Source organism: Pseudoliparis swirei, chromosome 21 (assembly GCF_029220125.1).
Source record: "Pseudoliparis swirei isolate HS2019 ecotype Mariana Trench chromosome 21, NWPU_hadal_v1, whole genome shotgun sequence".
Classification (NCBI taxonomy): Eukaryota; Metazoa; Chordata; class Actinopteri; order Perciformes; family Liparidae; genus Pseudoliparis; species Pseudoliparis swirei.
This window is the reverse complement of record NC_079408.1, coordinates 10,956,984-10,973,662: the sequence shown is the minus strand read 5'-3', so window position 1 is coordinate 10,973,662 and position 16,679 is coordinate 10,956,984. Positions and strand designations below refer to the sequence as shown.

The window sequence follows — 16,679 nt, the reverse complement described above, 5'->3', positions numbered from 1 at the left end:
CCCCAGAGGGGGGCGAGGGGGGCACTTTGATTTAAACGGCAGCATTCATCACACCTGCTCCGGCATGCTAAAGGACAACCACGAGAGAAGGGAGCGGGGGAGAGTGAAGGAGGAACGCCATTAACACGCGCGGCCTGTCAGTGAAAGTCTGGAGACATCGCCGATGCTCGCTTGTACCAGTTTGGGCTAATTTGGTTGAGCTGTGTGATATTTCTGCGGCGTTATTAAATGGGTGGGGTTGCTGCAGAATTTTTACGACCGCTCTTGGCCGGCGTTCGTGAAGTGTCGACGCTCATGAAGTTTCAAGTTGTTCCCGTATCCCTAACCCTCCTTCATGCTCGGTTTTGCAACATAGTTGGCGTGAGACCATTAACTTTACAAATGTTCTTCAGCCACTGTGAGTCACCCTGAGAACACTTCCTTTTGTATTATGGCCAGTCTGGCCACACACATAGCCATAAAGATTTAATAAGGCACAGCAGTCATGCTGTATGCTCCCAATTATCTGTGAATGTAGATATTATACAACTTGTATTCACTACCGGAATTGCAATTGTCTCAGTTTTGCATTTGGCTTTTTCTGCCTTTTGGTCTCAGCAGCTCAACCGCTCCCTGAAATGGCCATTGTAACAATAACATCAGCCCCGATAATGATCATAGAGGAGACGGAAACGCTTGCATTGCGACAAACACCATCCCACTGTGACAGCGTCGTCCATCTTCGTAATGTCCCCTCTCACCCTCTTCCAGAGGCAGACGTGGTGGCTACACGGACAACGCATCAGACAAAGGTTTACTCAAGGCAAATATATGCACTGCTATGTATATTAGCGATATACATCACACGGTGTGTTCTGTTTACCGTCGTGTGTTTATGAGCTGCTATAACATAACTCTTTGTAGGAGGAAGGAACGACAAACCCCACATTGATCTCCCTCTGTCACCGGCAGTCACATTCACTTCCTTCAAGCCTGCGTGGTATCGATGATTCTCTGCAATATCCCACTGGAGTGTGTGTGTGTGTGTGTGTGTGTGCTAATAGTGATGGTAAATAATGACGTGTTGAAGCTCATAATGTTCGCTGTCCGTCACGGGTTTCGATTCAGCTCGGTGGTCATGTCTGAGGCCTCAGTTTGAAGTGTGTTTTCTATAAAGTTGGTGAGGGTCTTCTTGAAACTTTTATGTTCATTTTGCACTAAAGTTGTTAATTAAATGAGGAAACAGACTTTTCAATTGTCGAGTATTTAAAATCCACACAGGAGTAAACTATAAAAGGATTTACACGTTGGTGGTTTTATATGGACTTTTTATTAAATTTCCTAAAAACAAGTGTAAGATTGATATTTGTCATTATCGAGATATTAAACGACCTATGTTGTTATAGAAGACTTTAGTAAATACCGTTATTTACTTTCTTGCATCGAGTAGAATATAAATACCACTCATTTGTCCTTTTTAAGTTTGCAGCTAGAACCGAGCAGTTAGCTCGGCTTACCGTTAGGACGGGAAGCAGGAGGATCAGCCGCGCTGGCTCTTTCAAAATGTAAAAATACACTTACCAGCACCTTAAAAGCTCATTTATAAGTTTGGTCTCATTTCTTTAATGTGTAAAAACATGTTTTGGGGCCGAGGAGCAGTGACTTCCAGTCTGTATTCTAATCTGATCCCAGATAAAAGCCTCCTGTTCCTAGATCTGTGCTAATCTTCCCATCTAACTGCAAGAAATTGAATTGGCATCTCTCCAAAGATGCTTAGCTTTCCTGTGAAAGCACTTATTGTCAAATTATTATCGTATTATAGTTAATACAGTGGTAATATTTTTCCAGGCTTAACTTAGCTTTCACTTATAGTCCTCTTTAACTACATTGTTTTGTCCTTGCTGCATAAATTCTTGGGCAAAATTATGCTTCACATTTGCCAATTGAATCATCGCATGGCCTAAAAGAAAGAAACGTCCACTGCATGCGTTTAATCACAGAGACTCCGGGAGAAATGTAATCTGCATGTTGTGTGTCTGTGATAACATGATAAAATGGAGAAACATGTTATTTATTGTGACGCTTGCAGCTTTTCCTTAATAGTCCAATAATATGTGACGGGTCTATAAGTGCTTTGTCATCCACTCTACAGCTGATTGGTTGTTTTTGGCTATCGAAGGTGCTCATGCGGCAGAAGTCTGTATCGGAAAGAAAATGAATGCTTTAAAATCACAAGAGCAGCATTAAACATCGGGCCAGCAGAAGAAAATGGAGGGGAACAAAGCGACAGAAGGGAAAGTGAAACAATAACACCATCATATAAAGCTCAGGGTCATAATTGGATGCAGTAACAGTATTCCACTGCCGACGACAAAAGATAGAATAAAGTGAAACGTAATTTCAAATTCTCATCGGCAGAAACACGGCGTGAGCAGTCGACTTCAAACGAGAAACCGGTGTTCACCCCAGCCATGCAATCAAATATATCCAACGCACAGCACAAGCAGTCTTTTCCAGTTAACATGAGCACCCAATTTATAACCTCATTTTAATTTCTCTCACATGACTCTAATGGCGTAAATACGAGCAGCACCACAGCTCGCCATCCGTCTGATCCATTTAAGTTTTTAAAACACAATCCGCAGGAAAGTACATTGTCAACATCCAGTAATTGGCTCGGCGTTCGAGTCGTTTCCTGCTAACAACCACAACAACTAGAGAGAAGGACTCCTTTTAAAGTGTGCGCTCGCAGCAGCGCGTGTCCATAATAACCTTTCTCCATAAGCCATAAGTGCATTTGAAATATTTATGTTGCCCTTTTCAAAGTTAGCTGAGGATGAACACATCAGCCACAACGACGTGGAACAGTCTGCAGTCGGGAGAAGATCTCAGAAACCTTAATTCTGCTTATTAAGCCAAATATGTAATAAAGGAAAGAAATGCAGAATCAAACAATGAGAAGGAAAACAGGAGGTAGGATACGGGATGAAACCTAATGAGCATCCTGTAAGTAGAAGAGCTTCTCCACGGCATGATGATACATATTTTCCTCTCCATGATTTAAATATATCTGCGGAGGAGGAAAGGATCAGTTGAAAGGTCGTCCGACGAGTTTTTGTTTTGGGACTCCAGGGAAATCAGGTGGCTGCGATGTCGGGGTCACGGGGTCGGCGTGTGTCGCCCCGCAGAGTTCAAGGAGCTCGGCCTTCTGTTGTGCCGGGGTCAAACGGCTCTGCGCTCGTCGGGGAGAGAGGAAATAGGAATACTTAAAGTGTGCAGGGTCTGGCCAGCACTCACTGTTTGACAGGACAAGCTTGAAATGCCTCCAAAATCTGATAGCAGGGACTATAACGCCGAGACACTGCTCGGAGGGTTGTACACACCGTGAAAGAAGAGTGAAGGACTTGAAACAGAAGAAGATTTATGACTCAGATTGTGAAGTTTTAAACCAGAAAAAGGTATATATCCACGAACGTTGGAACTGTTGAGTCGTAATTGTATGAAGCCGTGGCTGCAGGGGAAGGCACAGCGCTGCTGTGTGACCAAGGCTAGAGAGGAAAGAAAAGGCTGTTCGTGTTGTCTGCAGGTTCACATCGCTCAGTATTCAAACCCACAGGTCTCCCTTGAACTGCTTTATTGAACACTAGAGTTTCAAACGGAAAACAGTGGAGAAGGAAGGTAGCCTAGCAACATTAAAACCACTGCAGAGGAGCCCGGCAGTCGGATCGATGGCACGGAGCGACCTCGGAGAGAGTGGGACACGCCGGCCCCCGGGGAACACACAGACGGGTCTCTGTTTCTGACCACAACACGCACACGGCGTCGAGTCCGAGCTTCAGATGCAGCGCGGCGACGTCTACCGCCAGGCTCACTTCAGAACCAGCGCTGGTGACCTTGTATTGTTTGGCCACAAAAGACTTTTTTAATAAAGTTCCTTTTCTCCAAAGGGGCCGTTTGGGGTACAGTAATAAAAACAGCACTCGCATTTAAAACACAGAACAACAGAGACAAAGACAAATGCACTAACCCTAGAGAACTGGAAGACCGAGGTGCAGCGATGGGGATGCCTCCAGGCAGTGCACGTCCTCCGAGGGGCCGGCTGCAGCTCACGGGGGAGAGAGGTCGTCCCGTCACCACAAGGTGCCCGGTTCCATCCCCGCTCCCCCCAGAGTTGCATGTTGACGTGTCCTTGAGCAAAACACTGAACCCCCCCCTAGTTGTTCCCTGGGTGCTTGATTGGTCAAATTCAGAGAACAATTTCCTCACGGGGAGCAATGAAAGTTTACATTTCTTTTCTTTTTTTTAGCATGAATGACTGACAAGTTTACTGGCAAATGCCCAAGAAAGGAGGCTCTACTCTATGACTATGGAAATATGTATATGTATATGGAGAGCAGCTCCATATACATACACATATATTCTGTCAGAACTTCACTTGCAGTCCATGCAAGTGAAGTTCTGACAGAATAATCCCTGTCTCTTTTCAGAATGATTACCGTTCACTTGCAGCTCTCATGTACAAACAGGAGGAAAGCACTGCGGCTAATTATTTTTGATAGGCTGGCAAAGGAGCACGAAGATTATCACAAGCAGGTTACAAATGAGCACAAAGAAAAAAAGCATGCGCTTGAGCTTGAATCAGATCGAGACACGTCAACACCTGTTGACAAAGTCTCCTCTCGTAGATGTGGCAGCTATCGGCTAAAAATATTGTACAATCTGGCCTTTTAACAAGGTTGATATTTGGATAAAAAAAGTGTTCAGCTTATACTAACTTTGTGTGATATGCGAGTCATATGCTTGATTCCAGATGGCCGTGACATTGTGACCATGTGTGTGTGTTGCAACATGAGAAGAGCATCCTGTGCTTGCCCTCTGGAGTCCCTCCTCACTTCTGTTTCTACTCCCGTGCATCGAGGAGCTCCGCCGCCTTTTCAACACGCTCAGAAGCCCGAGAAGCCGCCAACGGTGAGCGGTGCGGTGGGAAAAGTAGCGCCACAGATGCGGCGAAGCCCGAGTTTCTGGTAAAAAGCAGGATTTCATCGGAGTCCGACCCCCGAGTGCCGATGACGAGGATTAAGTCAAATCTTGAATCTTCTCGCTGATGGTCTCGTATGCCCGTGTATGTCATATAGAGGCATCCGTATTACATTGAAATTAATATGTGCTTGTACATAATTGTGTTTCACAATATGTCGATGCATGATTACATCACGTTGCGATTCAATGGAAACACGATAAATGCTCCTATTGAGTTATTGCCCATAGGTAGCCATCCCTTAAATGACCCGTGGTTTCACCAATTTGTCCTTTTACATTGATGGGAGACGTCCTGCTTTTCACAATCAGCGCACTGCCACGCCCCCTTTTCTCTATGAAAGGAAATATGTTTTCCTTGAGTGTTATCATTGAGAAAGTGGTGAAGTTGTTGTGAATGTGTGAAGCGTAGCCCCTTAATTAAATCAAACCAACTATTGTAGAAATGAAGACAATAGTGTCCGATAGTGTTCCAGGGGAGTGACGAAGACGAAAACAACACAGCAGATTTAATATTAGGAGGAGGACAACCTGTCAGCCCAAATTGAGACTATCCGCAGTCAAATATGGACACGTATCCATAAGAGGGATATTTTCAAGAACAGAGGGTGAAAATGATGACATCCAGAGATAATTATTTCATAATTGCTTTAGGGCTGTATCAAAGGGTTCGAAGCTTCATTACCGTGACATAATTCATTCAAATTCTAAATCAATATTTAATGTTTCTTTTTTTGCACGCCATTCTCTTTATCGTAATTTAAAGATCAGCCTACACTTCACATTATGAATATTACACGTGTAGAATAACATTTCAGTGGTGCCAGAGTTGTTCCAAGTCCTGTGATCCAAACATTTCCCATAACTCGTGTTGTAAAGTCTTGATTGGATGAAGATGGATGTAATCGTTTAAAAATCCTGGAAAAAAATTAGCGAGAAAAATATTCAGCTTTAATCTGTATTTGTCGGCATTTAGCTTTTCAACTCCGGCATACTGGGCGGGGTAGGAGGAATCAAACCTCACTGCACATCCAACGTATATACAGTACACTCAATAATATCAAACATACATTTTTGATGCCGTCATATAGAAGCTTCTAAATACTGTAACTATTTGTATTGTGACAATTATTCATGCGGATGAAAGCGCCTCAATTGCATAGTTGTTTTATCAATTAAACTAGATATTAAACAACTCTCTATTGAGCCCCTTTTAAATAGGTGATGCATGTAGTCGAGCATTGTGCAGACAGCCGGCCGGGCCATGTGTGCGTATGCATGAGGGGCGCTAAATGTGTACAACCGTAACAAATGTTGGTACGTAATGTTTACGCACAGATTGGATTTGGGCTTTTTTTTAAAGGATTCACTCGACTGCATTGTTCCACTGCAAGGCGGCTTTGAATTTAGGGACGCATCCATTCAGGCGGATGGGCTTTCTGAAAAAGATCGAGTAAAAAGAGAATAAAGTCATTTTTTATTGATAAATATTTGACATTTTCATATCTATTCAAGTTTTCACAGTACACTTTATAAATGTTTACATATGAATGTGAAGGCTGCCACTTTAACAGTGTTATAGTGGACTTGAATTATAGACTCATTATCTTGCTGCTCTGATTTCAGTTTTAATCAAATTAAATTTGAGAACAAGCGCATCAAATTTCCATTTATATTGATATTATTTGTTGTTAATTGATTAATTGCTTTGTTTGTAGCTTAACTGTTGGCTGGTTCCCCTTATGTGTACGGGCCTGCTTATGAAAGGCTGCCCCATCTCATCACTCTTTTGACGGGTGTTTGTTATTTAGCTTTTGGTTTTACATACATTTTTTCAAATCTTATCCAAGCCATGATGATGTAACCTATAGAGTAGTGCCTGTTTGACTGGGACAAGTGCATAATTATACATTTAAGTGTTCTACTTAATGAGCTCATTGTCAAGCCGTCAAGGTCATTCGCTGGAATGCCATTAGTGTGGAGAGGGCCCCTCATACCTGCTTACATGGCCGCCACTTCATGCCCCATGCTGAAGAGGAGCATGCCAGCGTAGCCACTGACAGACAGCCAGGTGCTTTAACACAACGCGGAGTGACGCGTATATTTGTGTCCATGCGATGTTTGTGCTTTACGGCCCCCGACTCCAACAGCCCACACTTTATCTGGCATCAAGGCGCAGGGGTAATGAATCATGTGCGTCCGAGGAGACGGTTTAAAGGGGGAGGGAGTGGATGATGGGGGGGGATGACACTGTGAACCCCTGATGGCCTTTCTGCTGGGTAGCCATGGCAACGTCTAGCCCAGTCGTTAATGAGGCACAAGTGAGCTGTTAACAGAATACTGATTTGGGTTTGACATCAGCCCCGACTCCCAACTGTCTGGAGACGTTGATGAAACGCGCACGCCGTTTGTTGACGGCGTCCTCGGCATGTGGCGAATCCACGATGAAATGCGCCGCGGAGGTGACGCCGCGATTTAGAGTCGTCCGCGTTGGTCCACGTGCTGCACACAAGGAAGCCAAAGATCCATCCACGCTGCTGGGCGCCACTTAGATAATTGACCCGGCAAAGAATTATTTATCTCCCACACATAAACTATTTTATATCATAATATATTCTGATCCCGTTCCGTGCCCCGCGATTTCGAAGAAATCACAACAAATGCTCTCTTTGTGTACATCAGTCATGAGGAACCAGCTCTGACTGAGCCTGCACGCGCCCTTCACCGGCTCCGATGCGTGTGTGAATTATTGATGGCGCTGCTGAGCACGATTGGTGGTCGGCTGGCGGGAGGAACTTGTTGACTGGCACGGAAACGACGGCGTTGCTCTATAATAACAATAAAAAAACGCCGCTTTCTGACGAGTGACCTTGCCGAGGCAGAGGTCAGCTCCGCCCGGCGACACGTGGCTGCGAGAGTGCTGCTTTCACGGAGTCCGAATGAAACCAGCGGGCTCCCAAATTGCTCCCCCTGCCTGCCTGTGTGGCGCGTGGCGTGTCATGCTGTAAATAATTAGCACATTAAGAGTAATAGTGAGGGGACTAACTCGCTGCTTCACACCGCTTGTTAAGGCAGTCGAAAGCATCGCTGTGAGGTGTAATTTATTGCAGTGGCGGCTAATGAGCGGATGCTACAGTGGGAAGGTGACGGTAATAAGCTCAGACTTACCATCTTCACACAGGTTAGGACTCGGTACGAAGAGGAGGAGGAGGAAGGTGTTAGAGAAGTATCAACAAGTTATCTGATGTCGACGTTCTCTTCTATCTTAAACTCCCAGGCCGTCACTCTCGAGCGTGGCTTTATTACAAATGTCTCCGTACCTCTGATCCCTTTTTTTCATACCTAACATCGAGTCTTTGGAAAGTCTTCCTCCATTTATGCTAAATGTATGATTCCATTACTCATCGAATGGTGTTAAATCCAGATGAACCGGCCAGTGGCGTCGTCTCCAGCTTCAGATAAAACCTTATTTAGCATTTAAAAGATGCTGATGATGGAACAATTGTCTCCAAAAGAAAAAAATACCCTAAAATGGCAAATTCCAAACAAAAATGAGAAACGTTTTGAACCGAGCAGTCCGTCTGTCTGGTATATGATGACACATATTACAGCATACATATATAGTATTATAATAAGCTTTGCTTTGAGGGCATCGAGGAGGTGAAACTGCTGTTTCTCTATTTCGTGGACACGGGGTGAGATTGAATCACAGCTCCATCTGCTTCTGTGTGTCAATAGGAATCACCACTTAGTGATTCTGAGAGAAAATTAAATGAGATTGACTCCCTCATGTGTGCCATTAGAGGCATGTCTGTTCTCCGAGGCGCACTATCTCACCCACAATGCAAAGCAAGTGTCGGATAATATCATTTAGCTGGCTAGATATGCTGCTTTTACAAGTTAATCTGGGATGTACGGTTCCTTCCAGAGCGTCAGAGGAGGCCAACCACATCAAATTAGAACTCAGATTTCTGTAAATAAGATTCTTCAGGTTTTAAGCCTGAAAAAAAACATGCTCAATATCATCTATCATTAATAATTATTAGGAAGTCTGCATTTGTGGCCCCTCTCTTGTCTCCACGCGGTCGGAAATGGATTTCCTACAAAAGCTAAAACACAATTGTCTCTCAGCTGCCAATGTTGATCTATTCACATACTTTATCTGTTTTTAATGATGTTACCTTATTGGACTTAAAACTGGAATGTGTCTGCTTAAATTTGTTGTTTATCCTGAACATTTTAGTCCGATCTGAATAGTAGTTGGATGGGAGACAAATTTGTGTTGGTGCAGGCAAACAGGAAGTGAGCATCGAGTGGATCGTGGCTGCGGCCCAAATCCTAAATGTCGATGCCATGAAATGAAGCAGTGCGGCCCAATTGGATGGTTTTTTTTTCACAAGTGCAACAATTAAGTGGTGAAATGTGGAATGATCAGCCAATCGGCGCGAGCAGGGAGGTCATCAGAGGACGATCTGGCCACATCTCAGTCATAACGCGCCCCCCCCCGCCCCCCGTATGGCCGAGTCAGGATGGAGAGATCAAAGAAGTAAACAAACACGACGCCAGGAATTCTCTGTGCGTGTGTAAAAGCACAGCTGTAAGGTGTAATTTATTTGCAGGCCGTATGGAATGTGAAGCGTAAGGTGGATCCATCCGTCTCCATCTTGGCGGTGACATCACTGCACACCTCTAAAAATGGAAAAGAGCGAACGGCGAGCTGAGACCGCCGTTCTCTCAAGGCGGCAACGCCATCAGTTATGTCTCACCTCACACCTTTTCACACTTTAAATGGGTAAGTTAGATTAAAAAGAAATTTTCTTTTTTTTGGGAACAGAAGGACTCCTTGTGTTCTCCCATCAAGGTGAAACAACAATAAAATGGCATTTCAAAAACATGTCGGGAGAATTCATATTCGGAGGCCGTAATTTAACACAACCAACTACTGGAGAGGAAGGTGTATCTTTATTCCTGTTACATACATCGTCCCTCTCTCTTGTGCCGGCCATTAAGAATTATAGTTACAATATTGTTGAAAAAACTATTTGTTGTTGAGCTTACAAAAATATTGTATAATATAAGATTACATAATCAATAAAACAGGAAATATATCATATATTGGCTTCTTTAACACCGAAAGCAGAACTCAAGGAACAGAGCAGATGTTTCTCCTTTAGGGCCGTGTGCAAAGGTCAACGGGCTTCTTGACTGACAGGTGGGACTAGTAGGAAAAGCCATCTGGCAGATTGAACCAACAAACCGTTGAATTATCATCTTTCTGTGGCTCTTTCCTTCCAGAATGATCAACAGAACATCGACAAGCCATTTACAAAAAGGCTTTCCAATTATCATCTTTTCATTTCTTAATGAATTTAATTTGTTGTGCTCTGTGTTCTGATTCAGACAGAAACGCCATAAAGGACGAGCGATCAGTCAAACCGTCAATCGGCCGCGCTCACGCCTCTCCGGATTACCTCGCCGTGTTCCTCAGATACACAGATATTTTACTCCGACCAAATCTTAATTCATAACCCCCCCCCCCCCCCTCCGTTGTTGAAGAGGGGACGGCGTGAGCGCTGGTGTCAGGACACAAAGCAGCCACTGCCAGGCCCGCCATCTTGCCAGCTTCTTTGTGGGAGGAACCGATTTCCAATAAGCCGACCTGGCGGCGCTTAACAACGATTATGTTCACGTGCTAAATTTGTCCTTTTTTTTGTCTTTAAAAAAAAATAAGTAGAAAAGGGTGGTGGTGACTTTTGTTTGGCTCGACTACGACAGAAAGTTTACACGTGCACTTTATGAAAATATTCAAAATTACCCATTTTGTTTCAGGAGGTGGGGGATGTGGGCCGCCGCGCCAAAGAACCAGTACAGTCACATGGTGTATGAGAACGGAGAACCCTGCTGGCAAGGAGGCTCACGCAGTACCACCGTAAGTACCACACGCACACACACACACGGGAGCTTATGGGAGCACGTTGAGGCAGAGAGGAATACGTTCGCCGTCCATGGCACGAGACGTGCATAAAATAATAAATGGACTGGCTAATTTTCCCTTTTTGAGAATTATTAGTATTCTTGTAAATTGAACGTTTCATACGAGAGACGATATTTAGAAAATGTCAGAATCTCACAACTAGGTGACGAATGTTCGGGGCCACCAGGCCTTCCAGGTTCGCTCGCCCTCATAGAAGTTCTCAAACTAATAAGTGACACCAGCCATCAGGTTGTTCTCCTGCCGCTCCCTCTGGTCCTCTCTCGAGTGACTCCGCCTCTCCGACACGCGAGAATTAGCTCGATCGAAAATGCATCACGGTTAATGATCTTGTTTTCTGGGTCTGGCCAACTCTTCAAATCAGAGTCCAATAAATGTTGTTTGTAAATGTATGAAGTCATAACATCCTCCCTTTGGTACGGCGGCTTCACCGAGAGCTGTGGGCATCAATGAAGTCCGGTCAGAAGTCGTCGCTCGTTGTATTTGAACTGATGAATCTCGTCTTTTGGTTCACGCTCTCCTTTTCTGTGGTGACACGCCTCTCGCGGGGAACTGGAGCCGTGGGACCAGTGATGTACTGGTTCAGTGGTGGAGTCTGAGGGGAGGAGTGAACTCCACTGGTTGAGCTCCTCGTCAAAGAGCTGGACTGCCACATGTGGGATGGAGGGATGCTTTATTCATCCTCAGGGGAACATTTGTTTGTAGCAGCAAGCAAAGTTGCAGAGTAAACATTCATAATAGGAGAATTCTTAGGCTAGAATTTCTGTTGCTCATGATATATTAATATTCAACAATATGCGAGAAGGGACAATAAAGAAACTGGGAAATCAAAATCTGATTAGAAAACATAAACGTAAAAACACAGATTACAGTGACTTGGACCAACTATATTTTATGTAGTTGTGCGCACACACACACGCATACGTTTTCTTACGCAATTACAGATTATCGGTGACATTTGTATTGCACTCATTTTCACGTCAAAAGAAGTCTAAACTAATCCACAGTGACGTGTTCCCACAAGTACTTTTGGTTAATGGCCAAAACATTAAAAAAAAACATGAAATAAATAAAAGCCAGAGTGTTATTTAGTTTTCCCAACCAGCACAGTACCCACTGTAGGGTCATTGTATTTATTTTAGAAGAAAACAATGTTCATGTTCTAAAGGGACATGGCTCCTTATGAAGCCGACGTCCAGATGTTTCCGTCTCTGTGCAACTCGACGGGTCTAACCTGAAGCTTCAGGACAACAATAATAACAATAATAATAATACCTGCGCGGCTCCTTTTCTCTCCCTCTCTAGGTGCTCGTGCTTGCCAGAGGGATTTCCAGGGCGCAGTATGACGTGAGGGGTTGCTATGGAAACCCCTTAGAAGTAAAATAAGTAGCTTTTACCTTCCCCTCTCTTGCAGAGGGTGTCAACGTCACCCGTTAGTCAGACACTGGTTAGTTCTCACACGTGGGGAACCTGATGAGACTCCTCATGGACCCTGTGGTCATTTCATCTGATTAGGTTTCACCAACTCCACCTGAGCTACATTTGTCTTTCTTTCTTCTTTTTTGTTGTTGCATAAATCTTCTATTTCCAGTGAATCCAATGTCTGGACCAAAGTTTTAAATTGCTTAGGAAATGACAGACAGGAGGTAGGAGACGAGAGGTAGGAGACAGGAGGTAGGCCCGCCTCCTGCGGGAGCTGCCATTGCGTTGGACTAACGCGGCTCCTCTCCCTCCTCCACCTCAACTTCTCCTCCTTGTGCTTTTCTAGGTCACGCTGACATGCGGCACAGAGACGGCCCTGCGGTCGGTGAAGGAGCCGAGCAAATGCCAGTACGTCTTGGACTTCCAGACTCCGGTGGCCTGTCAGCCGGCGCTGAAGCAGCGGGGCGTACACAGTGAACTGTGACCCCTCCCCTTACTGGCCTGGTCTAGATTAATGTAGCCCCCCTCGGCTCGCCCGCGGTGACAGGCCGGGGTCCTGAGGGTCCCCCCTGACATCAGTGTTGTCAGAACATATATCCTTCCAGGAAAGACTTAGTAAGGTCACACTCTGATTGTCTGACCCGCCGCACCCAGACCACTTTGGTTTCATAAACTGTTCCACCGTTGCTTTTACATGGTCACTCGTTAGAATACAGCGCCTAACGAATGACTTTAATGAGACTAGTATTCTTTATATGGTTTACACTTGAAGCGCTACAAGATGACTCTGTAAATAATAGAATGAAGAGAAACTAGATCAATTCCAATGATGACTGCCACTAAATAACTGCTTATTCACGAGACTGTGTCCTTCTATTTCATTATCAACCAACATTATGTAATCCTCTTATAGTATTGCCTAATGACATAACATATCCACACAGACGGGTAGAGACTTTATGGTTATGATAAACATGGTCGATCCACGCCTTCCAGCCTTCTGTGTGTTACTCCTCAGCTGAAAGTAGTCCCCAACAAATGCACTATTTCAATGGGATCGAACTACAGCATCCAGCTGTTTTATAGAATTATTCAGCCTTTTAAATTAAACTATATATTTGTGATCCGTTGTTACTGATTTGTATTTATTTTTTATCAGCAAAAAGAACAAAGAAGGAGGAAGTTACAAAGTATTTAGGGAGGAGACGACACATCGTTTACTTTGATCTTTCCAGGATGTTCATGGTGTTTTGTTGTTGACAAAGTGAGCGTTCTCTCACCGCGTTATTTCAGGATATAAACACTTATGGCTCAACATTAGTTTAAAGTGTAACTACTGTATCAAAAATCATATTCATAAGCACAAATAAAACTTCATACTTTATCAAAAACTCGTCTTGTCTATGCTTTTATTTTTCATGTTGCATCATTTCCTAATCAAACATTTTAAGGTGGTTTAAATATTAAATATAGACTGACAGTTATATTCGCTAACAATATGTATACACTTCCAACTCTTCGTGGTGCATTGTGTTCTGTAACATCTCTGCGTTGGCAGTCGGCTTCTTACTGTGCATGCTATTTAGGATGTTATGTAACACTGTGTGTGTGTGTGTGTGTGTGTGTGTGTGTGTGTGTGTGTGTGTGTGTGTGTGTGTGTGTGTGTGTGTGTGTGTGTGTGTGTGTGTGTGTGTGTGTGTGTGTGTGTGTGTTGCAGCAGGGCTCATTAAGAGGAGCTCACTCAGCTGTCAGCGACGGGCTACCTGCACATCGCACCCTGCTGGGCGGCCGAGTTATTCACCAGCTCCCGTCTGCGTGGAAACTAAACTCTGACGTGACGCGCGGGTTCGTACGGACGTTCACGAAGCTCGCATGTAAGAACCCCGACTGGCTGCCTTCAGCGTGCGGAGAGAACAGAAACACTTCGGCTACACCGCCTCGACGAAAAGAGTTTTTCTAAGGATGCGATACATTTTCATGCCCCCCCCCCCCCCTCAAGGAAACACAAAACCCCCGTGGATTTTAATCTGTCCCTCTTTCACCGTTTCAGATATGCAACAGACCAAAGCTGATGTCAGCGTAACAAATACTTCACACACACACACACACACACACACACACACACACACACGCACACCTCCATTCAGTGCATTTGCACATGAAGGGCCGGGGATGGAAAGTCTTTCCAGCGGAGCGTGGGCGTGTTTGTGTGTGGACTCTAAATTGCTAAAAGGGCCCGAGGCTTTACGCTGCATTAAATCTCACTCAGCTTTGTAGAAACTAGTTCAGGGGACCCGTCACCTGGAGCGGGAGCCGGCGAGGCCTTCGCCCGACTGACGCCCACCACAAGGCATGCGGCCGCCTCGTCCGTCTCCCTCCTCACTCGTTCCCGTCTCTTCAGTCGGCCTCGTGCCCACGTCGTCTCCACGCCACCATTTCAAGGTGTCGTGGAGACGCACACAGTGTGTACATCTTCAGGCCGACACTCGTTCCAACAGAAATGCGGTGGTGTCATTTTAAAACACTTCATATTTACATTCACATGATGAGTAACAGACTACTTAATTGATTTCTATTCACTTTCAACATACTATCTTATTACCATCTTTTTTTGACATAGTATACTATAATTATTTTTTAAATGCCATAACATTAACTTTTTAGACATATTTGATATACAAGTACACACACACAGTATGTAATCAGCGGGAGACTTGAGGGGAATGAGGGCGGTTACAACTCGGTGCAGAGCGCTTGTAGTTGTTTACGTTTGTCTTTGATCTATAATATATAAAAGTGTGTCGGGGATATAACAAAAATACAGAATTAAATTTATAGTATTGTTTGCTAGTTTTATTACAAATGAACAAATCACCTCTATGGATGTATATGCAAATATAAAGACATGTTAAATGTTCTATATTTCATATATTTTCTGTATTTACCTAAATATGACTGTTCCACAATCTAAACATTCATCCACACATGGGCAGACAATAATACCAGAGGCGAGTCATATCCGATACACATAATATCTTTATACGTGATATAATTATATCTTAATAGTACAGAAAGTATTCAGACCCCTTTAAATTTCTCACTTTCAGTTTTTCTTTTTTAATAAATTTGCAAACATTTCTAAATTTCTGTTTTTGTCTGTCAAGATGGGGTGCTGAGTGAACATTAATGAGAAATAAAATGAACTTTTTGGATTATAGCAAATGGCTGCAATGAAACAGAGTGAACATATTACCCCGCGCTGCCCTTTGTAATAACATCGGAGCGTTAACTCGACGCACCGGTAGAGATCCGGCAGCAGCGTCACACGACGACACCGCCACACGCGGAGGAAGAGGAAGAAGAGAATCCAAGCTGCAGATGGAAAAAAAAAAAAAAAAGAGCTGAAGATTGGAAAGCGTGAGGGATGATAAAAAGGAAAGGCGTGCTCTCTGGGAGGAGGAGGAGGAGAGAGACCGACTGTGAAGAAAATAGCAGTATGGGGGAGGAGAGCCATGTGGAAACTGAGAAAAAAAATGGATGGAGGGGAGGCATAAGCAGCAATGCCTATCAATAGGGTAAATGTTTGTGTGTGTGTGTGTGTGTGTCTCACTTCCCCCGTGGAGTGGAAGCGTGTCGCGGTCGGAGGCTGGAGGCCGAGCTGTGAGAGCGTGTGGTTACCGGGGCCTCCTGCAGTCGGCTGCTCCCACTGACAGGAGGAGAGGAGGTGGCGGCTCTGGGAAGCCACGCTTTGTTTACGTAGTTCCCAGAAATAACATAGCATAACATACGGGGCACATTCGATAAAGGGCGATTACCCACAATGCCAAGGGGGTGAGTTATGTTGTATCTCCTGTTTGTGTCTTCACGTGCAGGTGCGTCGCTCAGGAAGGTAACCGCTAAGTGGTTTCAAATGTCATGCGGAGACGTCGGACACGGCGCCCGAGGCCAGACTTCACCCACCGAAATACAAAAAGTGGCCAATCTTCATGCACCATATTCATGCGGCCCACAATTGTCGCCTTCCCCGCTGCAGCTCTCCACCGTTTACTGACCGATGGAGGACGGGTCGAGAGAGGGAGGAGCATCCTGACAGAGTGGAAACAGAAAAGTGCAACAGACGTTTAAACCGACCGACACCAAAGACACGCTGAGAGGTAAGAAGTTCTGATTTCACCAGCTGCTCCTCTTCTCAGAACTTCATGTCCAAATCACGAGATTCATTAATGCCATGGACATGTATATCATCTCT

The 16,679-nt window shown here is 44.5% G+C and overlaps 1 protein-coding gene across 2 annotated transcripts in view; it reads left to right on the top strand.

The window, feature by feature from the left end:
- Window positions 1-13,771, top strand: part of LOC130211694 (glucosidase 2 subunit beta-like) — a 97,704-nt gene extending 83,933 nt beyond the window's left edge. The window contains exons 14-15 of one of the 2 annotated variants that reach the window (XR_008835145.1): window positions 9,636-9,808; window positions 10,846-10,914. Coding sequence is in view for 1 of the 2 variants with exons in the window: in XM_056442637.1 (XP_056298612.1) it covers window positions 10,846-10,945; window positions 12,777-12,914 (238 nt within the window). In the remaining variant the exon portion in view is untranslated. Of the gene's footprint in view, window positions 1-9,635; window positions 9,809-10,845; window positions 10,946-12,776 lie in introns of those variants that run through there. The other variant, XM_056442637.1, reaches the window with a different exon arrangement.
- Window positions 13,772-16,679: the final 2,908 nt, after the last annotated feature.